At 44.0% G+C, this 19,216-nt stretch overlaps 1 protein-coding gene and 1 long non-coding RNA gene across 3 annotated transcripts in view; both read left to right on the top strand.

The window, feature by feature from the left end:
- The first annotated feature begins 520 nt into the window (after positions 1–520).
- On the top strand, positions 521–1,827 carry LOC139827122 (uncharacterized). The gene is made up of 3 exons (XR_011737330.1): positions 521–654; positions 779–871; positions 1,543–1,827. It is a non-coding gene; the product is annotated as an uncharacterized lncRNA (long non-coding RNA).
- A 1,035-nt stretch (positions 1,828–2,862) lies between these two features.
- The window catches only part of AGO2 (argonaute RISC catalytic component 2), a 62,251-nt gene continuing 45,897 nt past the window's right edge, over positions 2,863–19,216 (top strand). For both annotated transcript variants that reach the window (XM_065833032.2, XM_065833033.2), the window contains exon 1: positions 2,863–3,148. In XM_065833032.2, coding sequence (XP_065689104.1) covers positions 3,118–3,148 — 31 coding nt within the window. In that variant the 5' untranslated portion in view covers positions 2,863–3,117. The remainder of the gene's footprint in view (positions 3,149–19,216) is intronic.

Raw genomic sequence — 19,216 nt, forward strand, 5'->3', positions numbered from 1 at the left:
TGATTTTAAGTGCTTAAGCAGTTGTTCTTATACCACTATATAATTGTTAAGATAACATATAAAGAGCACATATAAACAAATGCATTCATAGAGCTTTCAAACCTAGCACATATGAACGAATGCATTCATAGAGCTTTCAAACCTATCTTTAAAACCAAACCTCTTAGAAAACTAGAGGTCTTTTTAGGGTGAAATTGCCTGGTAAGACATAATTAGGTTCCACTGTGCTCCAAAATATCGTCAGTGACAGAAAGCTTTAGAAATAAAGCCCAAAATGAGTGTGTGTGATGTTACTTGAAGAACAGACTTAGGAAAGAGCTGTAACTCTCCTTGGTGACACAGAAATGCTGCTGGAAGTGTGCGGTAGCATGAAAATAGCCTGCAGGATTTCTACATGAGAAAATAATGCTTAAATAAAACTATGTAACTGATTTATTATTTAACTGATTGTGCAAGTCTGCAGTCATATATACACAGCGATAAGCCCCTTTGCTTATGAAGTCCTAAATCCACAAAAACCAGCTTTCAATCAATAAGAGTATATTGCACTCTCAGTTGTTCCAGGTATTAATTGCTGGTTTTGGGATCCCTGTTTTCCAGGGAATTTTTGAAATGAATTGCGGAGTATCCTGTGGAGCCCGAAAGAAGTATGAGGTATGTATTTATCGTTTTGTGAAACCCCCCTTTATATTTCACCTATCTTCTGCTGGTTGTTAGCTTGTTCTTTTGAAACAGATAACAGACTCTCACAATCTATTTTTTTGTTTCTTTTTTCCAGTTATGCGGGGTATCCAGTGAAGTCCCACGTGAGTACATCCCTTCAGCACGTTGCTTTCAGGCCAGGATTTCACAAGCAGAACGGTGTAGAAAGGTGAGATGGAATTACCTGTTTCTGTGTCCAACAGTCAGTTTGGTTTCTGCCCATCTATAGACGTCTCTTTTCCTGGAAGTCTGTATTGAGCTCATTCCACGTGCCTACAAACATGATCTGATGAGGGGACACCTTTAGTGCTGCTCATCAGGGTGACCAAATTAGTCAAGTAGACTTTTCCAGAAACTATTCAGTGTATTTTTGTACTCCTTTGTACTTAAAGGTCTGACAGGAATGACAGTATGCATAATGTTAGAGTTATCTTCCTAATTAGCCTGAAGAGATTAATTTAAATAGAGTATAAAAAAAATTACATGTCAATACGTGGACTGCATGGTTTCCTCATCACCTCAGCATTTAGTACTATCTGATACAGCAGAAAGGCCAAACTTGCCTCAGATAACTCCCTTCTTTTGGGGATTCCTCCCCTCACCTTTCAGCCTCTAACAAGGATATAGAGCAGAAACCAGAAATTATTGGTGGTTGTGCAAAAATGTTACCCAGCTCCTCACAGAGGGGAAAACAACAACCCCTTTGTCAGCTCGCTTGGCAAATACATCTTTGAAGTTTATAATTTTGCTAGAGCTACTTGGCTTTACTCTAGCACTGAATTTGACCCACAATTTTGTCCTTTATTTGTTTATAGTTACTGCTAAATCATTACTTTCCAGCAACTTGAAGAGCTTGGAATACAGACAAATACAAAATCACTCCTGCGGAAACTCCTGTGGTGACAATGGTTTCAGGAACAGTTCCCTTGAAGCGAAAGCTGAGCTGTTAACAGCAGCCCTTGAATATCTACATGACCCAAAGAGAAGAGTAAACACGTAGCTGATGTAACTTTGGAACAGCGAGATGCTTCTGTATCACTTCAAATATGAGCCAATGAAGGAGGATATTAATTGGTTTGACGAACCATACAAGAGGAATAAAGGCAGTGAGACAATCAAATGCAATTTTCGAGTAAACAGGGCATTCAAGAGTGTACAGAACATGTAATATTTATGCCACTACAGCTCTCATTTTAAAAGTGCATAACTAGGTAAACTGCATTGAAGGAGAAGTAGTGGAGACAGAGCCAGAGCCACACTGTTAATTTTCTTGAGGTCTCACTGAAAGACAGAACAAGTCTCCAGCAGTCCTGGCTGCAGCACACACAGAATCACAGAGTGTCAGGGGTTGGAAGGGCCCTGGAAAGCTCATCCAGTGCAATCCCCCCATGGAGCAGGAACACCCAGCTGAGGTTCCACAGAAAGGTGTCCAGGCGGGTTTGAATGTCTGCAGAGAAGGAGACTCCACAACCTCCCTGGGCAGCCTGGGTCAGGCTCTGCCACCCTCACCAGGAAGAAGTTGCTTCTCAAATTTAAGTGGAACCTCCTGTGTTCCAGTCTGAACCCATTACCCCTTGTCCTACCATTGGTTGTCACCGAGAAGAGCCTGGCTCCATCCTCCTGACACTCACCCTTTCTATATCTGTAACCATGAATGAGGTCACCCCTCAGTCTCCTCTTGTCCAGCTCCAGAGCCCCAGCTCCCTCAGCCTTTCCTCACACGGGAGATGCTCCACTCCCTTCAGCATCTTCGTGGCTCTGTGCTTTGTTTTAGTGTGACTGTTGATATTGCACCTGCCTAAGGGTAAAGAGCAGCCATAGTGGGTGACTCCAGGGCCTAGAAAGGCTCCTGCTCCAAATGTTTCGTGTCAGTTTAGCCACGTTGGGAGGCTGTAGGAGCGAACCACAAGGTACTGATGGCAGGACAGGGGCAGAGCTGCTCCGCTCCAGCGCGGGGAGCAGCGGGAGGCAGCAGGAGAGCGCTCAGCTCCCCGGGGGGAGCGCGGCGGGGATCGGGGATCGAGGAGCGGGGATCGCGGATGGGGGAGCGGGGCCCCCGGGGCGAAGCGGCCGCTTCCCGCCCGCCGCGGGCAGGAGGAGGAGGCGGGGCGGCCCTTCCCCGTGACCCCGCGGCTCCTCCCTTCTCCCCACCCACCGCCCCGCTCTTCAGTGCCGCTGAGTAACCTGGTTTCCCGGCGTCGGCCCGGCCCTCCTCCCTCTTTTTTTTTTTTCCCTTTTTTTTTTTTTTTCTTTTTTCCCCTTTTCTTTCCCTCCCTCCTCCCCTCCCCTTCCTTCTCCTCCCCCTTCCCCCGACAGCGCAGCCGGGGCTCGGGCTCGCTCCCTTCCCCCCCTTCCCTCCCCTGGAGCTGCCGGGACCTGGAGCGAGGCGCCGCCTCCGCCGCCGCACACGGAGACATGTACCCGGGAGCCTCCTCCGCCGGACCCGGTGAGGCTTCGGACGGTTCGCGGTCCCCTCCCGGAGCGACTTTCTCTGGCTCTCCCGGCTGTGGGGAGCGTGTGAGGGGGGTGACCGTTGGGGCACGAGGCGCCAACGGCCGCCGGGGAGCCGTCTAGTGAGGGCGGGGGGGGGACACCCGGGCCTGGCTGGAGCCGCTGAGGCCGCGGCCGCACTGGCGGGGGAAGGAGGGGTCAAGCCGCTGCCGCCACCTCGGGGAGGGCGGCCGAGCGAGCCTGCGTGTCCGGAGGCCCCTTTTAGGGGAGGGTCGCCTTCCCCTGCCCTCCTCTCCCCTCCCTCCAGCGCGGCGGGAGGCCGGGCCCGGCCTGAGGAGGGGCCCCTCTCCGGGGCTGTGTTCGCCGCTGCCGGGGCGCTGGGACATGGCAGCGATTCCCCCTCCCTGGGGTGTCCCCTCGGCTGAGCGCTACGTGCCGCCTTCCCCAGGCCGTGGCTGGGCTGTTTTGCCAGCTCGGCCTCCTGCCGGCTGGGGCCCGGGGTCTCCATTTCCTCCCGCCCTGATCCCGCCGGCGGCCGCATCCTCCCGGGGGTGGCCGTGGACACGAGTGGTGGTGGTTTCGCTAACGGCTGCGCTGGTTATCATCTCCCGTGTGAGGAAAGGCTGAGACTACACCTGGAATATTGTGTCCAGTTGTGGCCCCTCAGTTCCAGAAGGACAGGGAACTGCTGGAGAGAGTCCAGCGCAGGGCAACAAAGATGCTGAAGGGAGTGGAGCATCTCCCGTGTGAGGAAAGGCTGAGGGAGCTGGGGCTCTGGAGCTGGAGAAGAGGAGACTGAGGGGTGACCTCATTCATGGTGATCAATATGTAAGGAGTGAGTGTCAGGAGGATGGAGCCAGGCTCTTCTCGGTGACAACCAATGATAGGACAAGGGGTAATGGGTACAAATTGGAACACAGGAGGTTCCACTTAAATATGAGAAGCAACTTGTTCATGGTGAGGGTGGCAGAGCCTGGCCCAGGCTGCCCAGGGAGGTTGTGGAGTCTCCTTCTCTGCAGACATTCAAACCCGCCTGGACACCTTCCTGTGGAACCTCAGCTGGGTGTTCCTGCTCCATGGGGGGATTGCACTGGATGAGCTTTCCAGGTCCTTTGCAATCCCTGACATTCTGTGATTCTTTGATTCTATGGTTTGTGGTGTTTGGAGGGGGGTGAACAGTATCCAGATGTCCGGGAGGTTTGGGAGAGGTTATCGGTGCCTTAAATGTCTTCAGGCTCAGGTGTGTAATGAAAGCTGGGAGCAAAGGGAAGATGAATGTGGAGGGAAGAAAGGTTACCGACTTGCTTAGGGGCATATCATGTTATTTAGGGGAAAGATAGGTTGATGCTGTGGGTGTTTGTGCAGCTAATATGGGAGAGGTTTTTTTCTCTTTACTGTTAGACTTTCTGTGGTGAGGATTCTCTTCTAATCTAGAAACTGTGATGTTTGGGTGACTGCTACCCAGTTTTCATCTAGAAAAGTTTCCAAATATGTGGAACTTTGTTTTATATTACTGTTCTCAACAGTTCTGCATGAAATGTTCTCCCTTAGAGGGATAATCCAGTAAAGAATAGTGTAGCGAAATACAGGACCTGTTGCTGTGTCTTTTACTGCGTCTCTTACAAATGATTCTTCTGTAAGAGCATTTACATCTTAGGACCCACAGGTGCTCGCTTCTTTTTTTTCCCTGACTTTCCCTCTTTAAGGGACAAAAATCAAGACAGACAACCAGGGTTCTGGTTTTCCTCCTAATGGAACAGCTCTCCTGTTTTTACTTTTTCTTTCTACAGTGCACAAAGGCCTGACACACTGGGAAGCTAAGTCTCTGCAGCTGTGTGTGTTCAGACTGATGTTCAAGATTTTGATTTCATGTATAGCGTCATTTTCACCTTTCAGTACCAATAACCACGTGTAACTAGTGATGTATCATTTGGTTGCTTCTAGTGTCAGGTTCTCTTGCTAACGTACAGGTATTCATGGTGCTCAAATTGCGCTGTTGTTGCTAAGGCTGTTATATTCGCCTCCTACTGGTTTTCCGAAGTTATACCTAAGCAGCTAAACCATTGAAAATATTGCCAGTGTACGGGCAGAGAGTAGTTTACCACGTGAGAGCCTCTATATCTTCCTTGATTTACCCCCTGTTTATCCTGTGACTCGGAATGATCTTACTTTCCACAGCACCAGCGTTGGTGGCTGCTGTTTGCCATCGGGGACCCACCTTTGTTGTGTAAAATATGTGTGTTCCCTCTCTTGATGGAACAAACTCCACTTATTACATGAGTCCTAGGTTGCTGTGTGTTACTGGTGTGCATCTCGGGCTCATGCTATTCTGCTCCCTCCAGGCAAACTCACCTTCTGTCTTGTTTACCTCCTCGTTTATCTCCGTGGCTCAGCCCTTTCCCCTCTGCAGATCTGGGCAGCGACTGTGTCTGTTCTGGGGTATGAGCTGCGAGTTGTTCTCCGCATCGTGAGGCTCTCCGTTTCCTTCCTGTGAAATCATCCACCGAGAGCCTTCGCGGCACAGCGGCTTCTAGCAGTCCAAACAGCTTCCTCCTCCACACCAAATCATAAAACAGGGCATTTCAGTAGAGGTTTTTATTTTAAGAGCGTGTGGCTGTGCTGTGAACCAGGCTGGAAACGGGGACTGTAAGCAGGATGCTTAGTTGTCTTAGGTAAGGCTGCACGTGGCCTGTGAACTGCCAGTGAAAGTCCCTTTCCACATGTTAATCTGATACTTATAAAATGAACATACGCTGAAATCCTGTTCCGAAGAGCGAACAAGAAGTGTGAAGCAGCAGCTGCCGCGAATGTACGAGAGCTCCAACCTCTACATGTCTGTCAGCACATCCTTGACACGGCTTCAGCGCCCCGTTTGTATCTCCTGTAACTTAGATCTTGCTGCCGTTTGCTTCTCCGAACGCTGCTGAGCACACGAACTACTTTGTGCTTCCAGCTCCCGTTGCCAGACTGGACACCGCAGCCAGCCCTGTGCTGTTGGCCTCCTGCCCATGTAATCGCTCAATTTGCCACAGGGTTTGCTATTTTCATCTTTATTCTTTTTTTTTCTGGAAAGAGTATAAAGCAAGTTAGGAGGCCGTGTCTGACTAGTTTCAAAAAATTGCTGCTGAACGTGGAAACTTTGTTCGAACATGCTGTGACATTGGGAGTAAGATGTTTTTTGTACAAGAAAGGGTCATCATGAAATTGCTGTTTCCGTGGTTCGGAAACCTACGATCCCCGTTCTTTTTTTTCCAAATAGAGTTCGAGTTTTCAACTTGGTGTTGAATTTGCTGAAACACTGCGCTCTTACGCCTTTTTTTTGCCTTCAAGAAAATCTGAAAAATATCAGAGAGAATGCTTTTTTTTTTAAGAAAAAAGATTGGACACAGTTACATTTTGGTATATCTTTTTCTAGAAGCACAGAAAAATGTCAAAGCAGCATAATAAAAATCCTGTCATTCCTTTGAAAGAACTGATTACAACTTGTGAAAACTTCTGTAACTTACGCTGCTTGGTATTCATGTATTTCTACTTTCTAAACTTTGCATGCTATAGCTTCTCTTTTTATTCTTTGACAGAATATTTGATTTTTGCCTGGTGTTCAAGGTCTTCATTTACTATTGAAGCAGCAGTTGTCTGAAGAAGAGTGACTTTGTGAAGGGGATTATGGCTTTATATGTAAAATACAAACCACTTTTTCTAGCGCAAGGAACCATTTTGAGCCCCCTGTACCAAAGTAGTGAAACTAAGGTTATTTTCCCACTTGTCATTTAGTTGTAAGTTACCTCTTTAAAATTGTTCCTAGACTTTTCGAACTTCTAAGATCCGAACCTGCTCTTACTGTGCTTGCTCTGCTGTTGCCACAGAATCGCCCAGTTTCTCTGGCTTAATTTTAGACAGTAAATTATGTGGAAACCCATTGTAAGCTGTCATAGATGGAAGAAGAAATGAGACCTTAATTTCAGCTCTTTTCCTTTTTGCATGGGAAATTTTCCTTCAATTTGGATTGTACTCAACAACGTTCAAACACAGTGTGACTTTTTCAAGTGTACTGTTGCTGTGGCCAGTATATTTTCCTAAAGAGAAGACTGTGTATTATTATGTTGCTTCAGCTGAAGTGGCTTAAAGATGAGGTAGTCATTCGATGAAAAGATAATTGCAGTTGTCATGCACGTGAACCAAACTTTCTCCTTTCCTTAGTGAACTAAAGCTTATTTGCTATAGTGAAACATTTCAGCAGTGATTCTCTTACTGACACTGCAGCTACGTGGGATTTTGCACGCTTAATTTGTCTTGATGTTTTGCACTTTTGCAGCGTTGTTATGTTTATGTATATACTTAGTGACATGTTGTAATGTATATAGAAAGAGCCAAACAATCCTTACTTCCAGGAAACTATGACTTTCACAATTTGTGTACCCTGTGCTGCACCGCAATCACTGCTGGTCTTCTGTTTCACAGAACGGTGGGAAAGGGAGTTAAATCCTTTAACTCTGACATGGAAAATATGTCATAAATTATCATATGATGGTCCATTCTTCTACTTAAACAATATAGGAGGGAAGGATTTTTCCATTTGAGCAAACAGCCTCTCTGAATACTTTTGGCTTTCCAGAAATTGCAAGGATCATGTCGATAAACACGGTAAACTTCTACCTGCTAAATTGGCTTTGCGAACATACCCAGTCCTCGCTAATTAGGAGCTTTACATGCGTAATGAAAGTCTGGTTTGTGTCAGCTAAGCATGTGCCGACAACAGGTTTATGAAACTTGTAAGACTTGTCGAAATTTTGTTGTGTATTGCCTCCCTGATTTCAGGTTTACTTGGTCGTATTTTTAGTGGTGGAATTTCTAATACTCAGGCTAACAGAAAATATTACTAAGTTTGAAAATTAAGAAAAGTCAACCTCCAGTGTCTTATTTTTGGTAAGTTATGAACTAGAAAAAAAAAAAAGCTAATGGAAAATATGATGTAGTTTTAACTGTAGTGGCTGTGGGTAGGGATCTGTTCCATCCATTGTCCAATTAAATTGCTTTAGTATCCTGCATCCTTTCTGATGTACGCACAAAGGAGCCCACTAGAATGAAAAGTATCTCTTATCCTTTCGACTAGGGAAATGCTGCGTTCAGTACAAGGGTTTTTTTTGCTTTATTTTCCCATTTATTGTAATACCTGATGTTGAACTTAAACATTTCCATATCAGTTTTGATAACATAAAAGACACACCTGAATATCACCATCCCCAGATACACTATGCAGGTCCGGTCCATCTCACGTCTTACACCAGGGTTGTAATTTGTCAGTACGCAGTTCCCTTTGGTAACCATTTCTAGAAATAATACTTCAAAGAGACTTTATAGTTCTGTCCAGGGAGTGTTTTTCTAAATCCTTAGACTAAGATGATGCCATATTTTTGTATGCTTTTAATAGGTGGTGTCTTTCAGTGTGTTCAGCGAGCACCATAGGTTAGTGCAGTTCATTTTCACTTCTCTGTTTCAATTTTTCTTTAACTATTACTTTTTCAGAGCAGACTTAGTGCTTTTAGTTTTAGTATGAGCATTATTTCATCTGTTTCTCTACTGTCTTTGTTGTGTATTAAGGCAAAATATTTCTGCTAACTGTCTTCTTTAGAGCTTTGTTGCAGCTGAGAAGTCGTGTGATACCTGCTGACCAGGCTTTCTAAAATGAAGCGTTTTGATTTTTAAACTGCATGACTTCACAAAACTGGACACAGCAACGTAAAAGGAAACCACTTATTTAGATGGGAAAGTACCATTGATATTATGTTATCAAGTCAGTCCAAAGTCTACTTTGATGTTTTTCTCTCTTGCTGCCCTCAGCGTTGTCTCTTCAATTCTGTTCTCGTTGAGCTGTCCACAGTGCTGCCAAATTTTGTTTGTGAAACTGATGTTTTTAATCACACAGGTGGGAAAAGTCATTAATTCTCTCCTGTTGTAATTTGTCCTCTTCTATTTTTTTTTGTCAGTGCTGCTTGGTTGTGTTTTGTCTTTGTTGTAGGTTTTAGTCTCCATCCAACCTCAGTTAAACAGGCAACTGAAAAATAAAACTCTTTGCTGCTGAAAGTAAACTTAAACTTAAGGAAACTTAAACTAGGCTCTCCCAGCCCTGCTGCAGAAAGAAATGGTTGTGCAGGCGTTACTTTGTGCAGACTGATCCCAACTAAAACCAAGTCTCTCTCCTTCCTCGATTTAGTCCCCCTCCTAGTTAGTTTTAGCTGCTTTGCCCCACTTGTGTTTCCCAACAGTTCTTTTAACAGCAACCTGATTGTGTTCCCTTGTACAAGTTGTTTTATAGTCAGAATGTGGAGTATATGTTTAATGTTAACTTTGCGCCTGTGTGAAGAATTCGATCGCTCTACACATAATTCCATAAAACACGTATAAATCTGAAGCCTGTGTGTTTTAAACGTATGTGAATTGTATGTCTCGTTATGTCACTTCCAACCTGTGTTGCAGTGTGACTGAAACAAGGGGGCTGCGGAGTGAAAATTGACTCTTCGGTCTTGTGAGGAATAAACTAATCTCGGCACGTCATCCTGGGTAGTGTGAGAATATGTTGGTTTTAAATTGATGATTTTGCGTGTAGTTTAGCAAAAAAACCCGACAAACTAGAACTCTGTGGCCAGACAAGGAGCTGATTTAGCAGGTGGTGTTAGATACCGTAGGTATCTGTTTGAACTCCTAATGTCACAGATTGGAGCTTTAGAACTATTTTTTTCTCAGTGGTGCTTTTTTTGTGTTCTTAATTCGATAGTGAAATTTACGTTAGAACTTCTTAATGTGAGAAAATAATGAAATTTAAATTTTCATTTAGTAGCAGGAAGTGGGTGATTGTGCTAATTTAGATTTCTTTTGAATAAGCCAATTTTAGAAGAATTCCCAAGAGGGAAGGTTTCACTGGCTTAGCTAGATCAATCTAAAAATTGTTTGAAGTTGAACTTGTCATGTAGATGAATAAGACTCTTAAAACATAATTATTACTCAGGCCTCGTTATATACCTTTTGAAACTTGTTTAGCAAGTGTTTAGTATTAAAGGACAGACGTCTATTCATACAGAGGGTAAATTCCTATCTAAATGTTGCTTGGCTTTGCTTATCCTTTGATAATGAACTTATTATTTCATTGTCCTTTCGTACAACTTGTGGTTTGCAGAAAATGCTCCCATTCTTCTAGCTGTTTTAAATCAGTCCCTCTGTTGGTTGTGCTCTCTTGCCCCATCGTGCTCCTCTGTCATTTCCAAAATCCTTGTTTGCTCTCATGTGCGCGACAAGATTTTGGGAGAGCAGGGGGTTTCTTGTGCTTTTTAATTGCTGGTGCAATGTAAGGTTTCTAAAACTAAAGCGCTTGTCACCTTCAGCTCTTCTGACCGGAGTATTTTTGTTGAGGAAGCTAATGAGAGTCAAAGGTTTAAAAAGAAAACCCACCAACCCTCCAAACCACAGACAAACCAGAAATAAAACAGAGAAGAAACCCAAGTTCAGGTAGAAATGACGATGCAGAAGAATGAATGTCTCTGTGAACTCCTCCAGTGGTTTTTAGTTTGGGTGTTTAATGAGGGAATGCTTGGGAATAATTTGTATGGATTCGGAATATTTGCATAAGGGTGTGTTGTTTAGAAAGGGAGAGCTTCATTCAGAAGGAGGAAACTTCCCACCAGGGCAAGGAAGTGGAGCTTTATTGTTTGGGTCTTGTTATGTGATTAGAAAACAGTACTGGTATTTTTTCCTAATTGTTTCTGACTTGCAAATCCCCTTTAATATAAAACTTGCATGGAGGTATAGGCCTCTCTGTATGAAACTCGGATGTACCTTCTTTTGCACTTTCACAGAATCCTTAAAATAATGCACAGACTAAAACTGGAAATGTACAGGACTAGGTACCTCATGGAATAAGGTCCTGATAGTGACACTGCACGAGGAAATTGTTGCCAGAGGAAAAAATTCTGTGGGAATTTGGATCTCCCTATAGTAAGATGCCATTATTTGCGGTCTCCTCCCACGTTGTTGCCGTCATGACTCGGGTGGCACCGAGTTTTGGTTTGTATCAACTCAAACCAGAACTTAAGTTGCTTACAAGAAGCAGGTGGAGGGGAAAAACCAACAGAAAAAACCAAGATGTAATAGGAAAAAAAGATTCTCATAGGTGAGTTCTGCTGAAAGCCTACGCTCTCATCAGATCTCATTCCATTATTACGATCCTGCGTTTTACCCCTTTGCAGTGATGCTGAAAACCACAGCCTTATCTCTTGAAACCGCATTAGATACTATTGGATCTCTCGCATGTTAAAGATGCTCCTGCAGCTGCTTTCACTATCTAAAGTGATAAAATAAAGCGTATTCTCAGCTCTTAACTGTGAATTTTCTATTTTGAAACTAAGCCGTGAGAGTGTTCATGTTTTTCCGAGATAAATCCAGTGTGGGTATGGGGGAAAATTTCTTTTTCAAGGAAGGCACGACTGCTTCTGAGTTATAGGTCACTGGTTGAGCTTTGTAAATTAAAAACTACTTATTTCTAGATTTTACACAGAAATACTGCTAGCCACAGTCTGCAGGGGTATGAATATGCTTGCAAAGGTACTGCACAAAATACAGCCACCCTAGCTTATTTCTTTAATCAGTTGAGGACAAATGATTTCTGTGTTTCATTAAACTGTACACAATGTGAATACCAGAGGGCACGTGGATTCAGGGCCTCTGTGGCACCAGTTTCCACACATGCCAGTGGCAAAGGAGTAAAGCTCAAGCCATTAGAGCTCCTTAAGCTCAGTGGAACTTGTGTTCATGTGGGCACTAATGTCTCTAATAAGGCCGGAGGAGAGACATGGGATGTAATGACAAGGGATCTGGAAGGAGAAGGAAGGGAAAGGTGTTGGTAGAAAGGCTGGGGAAGCAACAAGTAATGTTTTACCAGCCTTTTAGTGACTTAAAGAAAAAGGAAAAATGAAAAAAATGAAGATAATGGAGAGTGGGTTATGCTGTTTCCTATATATCTAAGCAGGTGCAAGTGTCAACTAATAAAGGATGGGGAGCCACATTTGTTTGCTAATCTAAACACAACATCTCAGCAAACAAGGAGTTAGGGAAGGGATGTGTGGGATGAAAAATACAGGGGAGAAACAGCATGAAAGGAGGAATAGGTGCTTGTGCCTGTTGTTTTGTTGTTTGTTTTGGGGTTTGTATATGTGGTTTTGATGTCTCTATTCACTACATAGGGCAGTGGTAAAGAACAGAGATGGCATTGAATGGAAGCATTGCTCTTTACAAATGCACAAAATATTTCAATTTGTTTCAAATTGTTAGAAAAGGCATCTGGAATTAGTTCAAGATCGCTTTCTAAGGTATGGAAAACTGAATGCATCATTATGTTCAAGTGTGATAAATAGCACTAAGAATGTTCTCCATTTCCCCCTTTGTTGGCTAGAGGTTTGCCTGAAGATGGAGTTATTTTGTAGTTTGAATTCACATTTAACATTCAGCTGGGTTGCTGACTTGTGGGTGAGCCCTAAGCATCCTCTCCATTGTTTGGATGAGGCTTGCTGTTTGGATGACTTAATTCAACATTGCAGTTTGTAATTAAAAGCATTTCTCTGCCTCCCTTTGGAAGGATTGAAGTAGTAATTTGTACAATTCTGTGTAGAGGGATTGGTTAAGCCACCTGGGTAATTAACAGCAGGGACAGATGTTTTATGCTGTGTGCTCTCACAGTGCTCTTCTGCCACTCTCCCCAATTGCAGGTGGCCAGTAGGTTGGTGAGAAGCAGCTTGTTAATATTTGAAAATCTGGAGGAGAACTTTGAAGTTCTAGGCTGCAAGGACAATGTGGGAGGAAAAAGGCACTAACACTTGGTGGCTTTTGCGAGTTGACATTGTCCAGAAGCAGCTTGTGGGCTGGAAAGCACCATTCTTTGTTTCTTGCCTGCTGATTTCTGCTGGAGCATTGATGTCTTGCTCTTTGGTTCTGTGGCATTTTGTTCTTGTAGCCTTTCACATATTCATGTTTGAAGCGTGATCACAAGTTACAAAGCAAACTGGATTGATGTCTTGTTTCTCCCTTTCGTTTCTGACCCCAACACCCGCTCACACTGTTGGTGTCTGGGAGTGATTCTGGTCTCTGTGAGTCATATAACTTCTGACACTATGGAGAGATCACATCGCTGTCTTACAGAGGTCAAAGAGTAACCAGGATAACCAAGAGAGCTATAGGTTATTTATTCTATAGAATAAATAGATTATTTATTCTGGATATAATAATCATAGCATGATTTGGGTTGGAAGGGACCTTTAACTACCATCTAGTTCAACCCGCCTGCTGTGGGCAGGGGTATCTTTCGCTAGATGAAAGGATTGACTTGGGAGTTACAGTGCTTGAGTTCTTTTGCAGTAAGTGACAATTATTCAATAAAAGTCATGTCTAGATTAGGTCTACAGGACATCATGAGATTACAGTTTCAAAGACAGTGCTGCTTATCTAACACTTGGACTCCTCCTTCAGGCACTTAATTTCATACTACAGCACTAAGATGTTTGAAGCGATCTGGCAGAGTGGGATCCCTAAACTTCTCAATGGTCATACATGAGACTTGAAATATGACCAAATATGAGGACAACGCCTTAATTTTTGCTCCTCAGTGTTGAAGCAGCTCTAGCTCTGGTAACCCATGTGATGTGGTTAGAAAGTGAGAGACCAGAAGAACTTTTACAGAGGAGCTCCATCAAAAATGATGTGGAAGGTGTCATATATGAATCTTTGGCTATCCAGGCGCAGTTTATATATGGTCAGAGTAAGAAAAGAAATAACAGAAGTGTAACATGCAGAAAAAAAGGAGGAATGCAAGAAGATAGTTGAGCTAAATATCTCTAAGGGTTGGCTTCCAAGTGTAAATGGAGACATGTGGTGGCCTGGGATGAGCAGATGCTTAGGAGAAGTAAAGGAACAGACTGAATGCGATGGGGAAGGGGGACACTCCATCCTGAATGATCTACCTGGATAGCATTTGAAAGAACATTCCAGGAAAATAATGATTTACCAGCTGTGGGGTGATACGTGGCTTGGAAACTTGCAGCAAATATAAGATGGACATTCAAAAGGGGAAGGCACTTTGGTGCAGGGAAAAAGAGTGAAAAAAGAAATAAATGACCTTGAGCTTTAGAAAGGGAAACTGAGATTTGCAGGCTGGGTGATCCCAGTGGATGGATAAAGGTGGCAACTTAAGTCCACATTTTGGAGTACGCATATGTGTATATAGCTCTGGTTGCAACCTGTTTTAAAGCAGAAATGTGGCTCTGGACAAGTAAGAGTTCTAAAGTGTTGTTTACTTTGCTACTAAGTAAAAGGACACGCAAATTCGAAAGTTGACTTTGATGTGTCCAGTGACCACTTTGTGTGTTGTACAAGCGTTGTGGTGTAACTGCAGCCAGCAACTGGGACCATGCAGCCTCTCGCTCATCCCCCCTCACCAGTGGGATGTGGGACAGAAATGGAAAGGGGGGAAAAAAACCCCAAAACTTTAGAGAGTTGAGATAACAATTTAACAGGACAGCAAAGAAGAGAAATAATAGAATATACAACACAAGTGATGCAGAATGCAATTGCTCACCACCTGTGACACTGATAACCTGTCTGTTCCTGAGCAGAGGCATTGCCCCCCCTGGCCAACTCCAGTTTGACATCATATGGTAAGGACCACCCCTTTGGCCAGCTTGGGTCAGCTGTCCTGGCTTTGTCCCTTCCCAGCTTCTCATGCACCTGGTAGAGCGTGGGAAGCCGAAAATGTCCTTGGCTCCCCAGCAACAACCACAACATCAGTGTATTATCAACATTCTTCTCATACTAAATCCCAAACGCAGCTACTAGAAAGAAAATTAACTCTATTCCAGCCGAAACTAGGACAACAACTTATCTGGATCTTACTTGATTTGTAGGGTGATAAGGCTTTTACACTGAATTTATTCCTCATAGTGGATATAGATAAGGCCTCCCCACCCGCTGCCCTTTTTTTCCGAGGACACCTTTAGAAATCTGTTAGCCCTCCATCCAGTGTCCTGATTGGTACAGCTAAGACAGCGAGTGGCAAACGGAGTGTTCTAAGTAGTCCTAGATACACTTTATTTGCATTAAAAGATAAGGAGAACTGGTTTTCCATTTTGCTCTTTACCTGTTTCCGTTCCTGCAGATGCTTCTCAGGTTATTTGCCGTGCTGGGCTCTACAAAGTACTGTTTTTCTATAAGATGCGTTATTAGCAGAAAACCTCCTGAAATCTGGCAGTCATATCTTAGCAAGGAACCTTCAATAGCTGATATTTAAGATAATGCTGTAACAGATCACAGAACCAGAGAATGGTTTGGGTTGGAAAGGACCTTAAAGATCGTCTGGTTCCAACGCCCTGCCATGAGCAGGGACACCTTCTGCAGACTGGGTGGCTCGAAGCCCCATCCAACCTGGCCTTGGACACTTTCAGGGATGGGGCATCCACAGCTGCTTTGGCAGCCTCAGCACCCTCATGGGGCTAAAAGGTGATAAAAAAGAAAAGGTCCTTGTTCTATCACTATACACCTCTGTAAAAAATCCCTATGCAGCTTTCTTGTGATTCCCTTTAGGTATGGAAAGGTCTCACCAGGGCCTTCTCTTCTCTGGGCTGAACAAGCCCAGCTCACTCAGCCTGTCCTCCCAGCAGAGCTGCTCCTTCTCATTGTCTTCGTGCCCCTCCTCTGGACTCACTCCGACAGGTCCATGTCCTTCTTATGTTGGGGGTCCCAGAGTTGGACGCAGGACTCCTGGTGGGGTCTCACAAGAGCAAAGTAGAGGGGCAGAATCACCTCCCTGACCTGCTGCCCACGCTCCTTGTGGTGCAGCCCAGCATACAATTGGCTTCTGGGCTGCAAATGCATATTGCTGAGTCCTGTTGAGTTTCTCATCAACCAACAGTCCCAAGTCTTTCTCCTCAGGGCTGATCTCAACCCATTCTCCACCAAGCCTGTATTTGTGGTTGAGGGTGCCCTGACCCCTGTGCTTTTGGCCTTGTTGAACTCCGTGAGGTTTACGCAGGCCACCTGTCAAGCCTGTCAAGGTCCCTCTGGACGGCATCCCTTCCCTCCAGCGTGTCGACTGCACCACACAGCTCGGTGTCATCACAAACTTGGTGAGGGTGCATTGATCCCACTGTCCGTGCCACTTACAAAGATGTTATACAGCGTCGGTCCCAATACTGACCCCTGAGGAATGCTGCTCTCCACTTGGACATCGAGCCATTGACCACAGCTCTTTTGAGTGTGACCATCCAGCCAATCCACCATCCACCAGGTGGTCCATCTGTTGAATCCACATCTCTCCAGTTAAGAGACAAGGATGTTGTACGGGACAGTGTCACATTCCAGGTTCATAACATCAGTCAGCCTTCCCTTATCCACCAAGGCTGGATCCCCATCGTACAAGGCCACCAAATTTGTCAGGCACAATTTGCCCGTAGTGAAACCATGCTGGCTGTCACCAGTCACTTCTTTGTTCTCCATGTGTCTCAGCATAGTTTCCAGGAGGATCTGCTCCATGATCTTGCTGGGCACAGAGGTGAGATATTAGATACAAATGAAGTTCTGATTCCATCATTTCTTCTGCTTCCATCCAGCACTTTGCTCATAGTTTTCTGAATTCTTGGGGGTAATAGATAAACTTCCTTTGTTTGTTGTGCATCATCTAGTCCAATAACACTATAGCTTGACCAAAGAGCTTTTGGTTTTTATACTCTAAAATATGCTTAATGAGCAGCAGAGGCAGATGTGCAGGTTCCATACTACCCCTGTAATATCAAGGGAATTTGAGCTGCAGCTTTGAATTTTCCTTATCTCGTAGAAAACACTGCCAGCCTTTTTCCTATCAGTCTCTAACGGTTCTTAACAGAAAGCCGAAAGTTAAACTTCTCTATATACCCAGACTGTAAGAAAACTTGAGGAGCCCAAAGCTTTTTTATTTGGGTCCTAAAACGAAAAGGCTGAACTCTCTGTATTTCTTTTCTTGCTCTGAACTTATGTAGATGTAAAGAAAAGAAATAACAACTCTGTGTAGACCCTGTCAAGGATTTGTATTGGATGTTTTCCACATTCTTTCCAAATTCCTTCTAATGCTGGTAGTTAAATAACTATCTGTGGAAATCCTGTTTGCCTCCCCATGGAGTGTCTCCTCCCCAGGTCTCCCATTCTAAGCCTGTCCTCCTAAAAGGGGACGTGACCTGTTTGCATGCCTGGTGACAGGCCACCAAGATGGCTGGGGACATGAGGTACCAAGAGAGGCTGAGAGAACCAGGTTTGTTCAGCTTCAGGAAGGCTAAAGGGAAATCTTCTGGCTTGCTGGAACTGCCTCAGGGAACACGGTGGAGAAGACAACACCAGACTTGTGGTGGGTGCACCAGAGCAGGGCAAGAGGCGATGGCCAGAAGCTGTAACACAAGAAACTCCGGTATAAGGCAAGTTTGACCACAGGGTGATCAAGCACTGGAACAAGTTGTAAATGATGTTGTGGAAACGATCCTTGAAGATACTCAAAACTTGACTGGACAAATCAACCTGGTCCCTTCCAACCTACTTCATTCCATGTTCACGCTACTCAGCACCTCTACAGCAGCGGCTGGAAAAGCCTTTTCGAGCAGATGTGTGTGTTGTTTTGCCAATCTTGGTTCTTTTTAACCTAAACTACTTTGAAAAGTGCATCTATTGCGCAGCAATATCTGAAAACACTCATAGTGATGATCCAGAAGAGCTGCCCTGTTGGGTGCTATTAGAAATGATAAAAACCTAAAGTGAAGCTGACAAATAAGGCTTCTTCCTCTGCCTTAGCTTCATTTAGAGACTATATTTTTAGAAAAATACTCTTGGAGACTTCCTGTTGACAAACATAGGTTGCGATAGCCTGATGCTGAAGCATGCGTTGAGTTGTGAAAACCTCACCTGTTTATTAAATATACGTTAGGACTTGCCATACAAAGAAACTTATTGATATAATTACAGCAGTATAATTATGCTCAGACAATCTCCTGTGTCGACAAGCCTTTAGGTGCAACTAGCTTGGCCCCTTCTTGTGTAGTAACTCATTAGGTCTCTGACTGCACATTAAAATTGCATAATTCTTTGCTAAAAACCCTTCGACGTGCAGGTTTGGTGCTGACTGGCAGCACTTCCAGGCTGCACTTAAGCTTTAAAAAATTACAAAGAAGGACAAAAATTGTCTTTTTTCTTTCCCAGTAGACATTACACTTCCTAAGATTGATAACTATTAATCCTGAGTTTATGTAAATTGGAATTTTAATGGGAACTCTGGGGTTTTTCCTTATGAAAATAAGCCTAAGGACAGTATACTGGCACCTCATTATTCAATACGCAGCTTACTTTACTTCATGCCTTTAAAATGGGCCACTCGATGGTCCCAGTCATCAGAGCAAGGCTGAAATCTTCTTATTATTCATATTATCATCTAGTAAATGAGTGAGGAGCTTCTGGTACTCATCACACGGATGCACCAGTTTATTAGTATTTAATCCTTGTTCTAATTAATTCTCCCCTTGACAGGAGCTGCAGCAGCTGAATCACTTTGAACGTAGCGATTGTGTTTTAAGATTGAAGCTCGTGGTTTATTCTTTGGTAGGGAAGAATACTAAGGCTCTATCCTCTCCATCAGCACCAAATTCAGTATTTTGTGACTCTACGCTTCACAGCTGTAATACATTTCACACAAGATAATTTGACTTCGCATTCTTAATCTGAGGCACTCATCCAAAAAGCAAATTCAGATCACCAATCGCAATATATATTCTTTTCCTCTTGAAGTTCAATTCATATCCCTCGGTTCTATAGCTAATGCATATGTATCTGTTTTATGCGGCAAAAATATAGGTTGACTGCTTATCGGGTCAGCGCTGCCGTTCAATAAACAACACTTATCTCCTTGAAGCACCACCCTGCCCTAAATAAGTTTGCCTAGGTAGTTGAGCCAGAAGTAGCTTCCTTGTTAAAAAACTTACACTGGATCATTAAAAATCACTGAAAACAATGTTGT

Source organism: Patagioenas fasciata, chromosome 2 (genome assembly GCF_037038585.1).
Source record: "Patagioenas fasciata isolate bPatFas1 chromosome 2, bPatFas1.hap1, whole genome shotgun sequence".
In the NCBI taxonomy this organism is placed as follows: Eukaryota; Metazoa; Chordata; class Aves; order Columbiformes; family Columbidae; genus Patagioenas; species Patagioenas fasciata.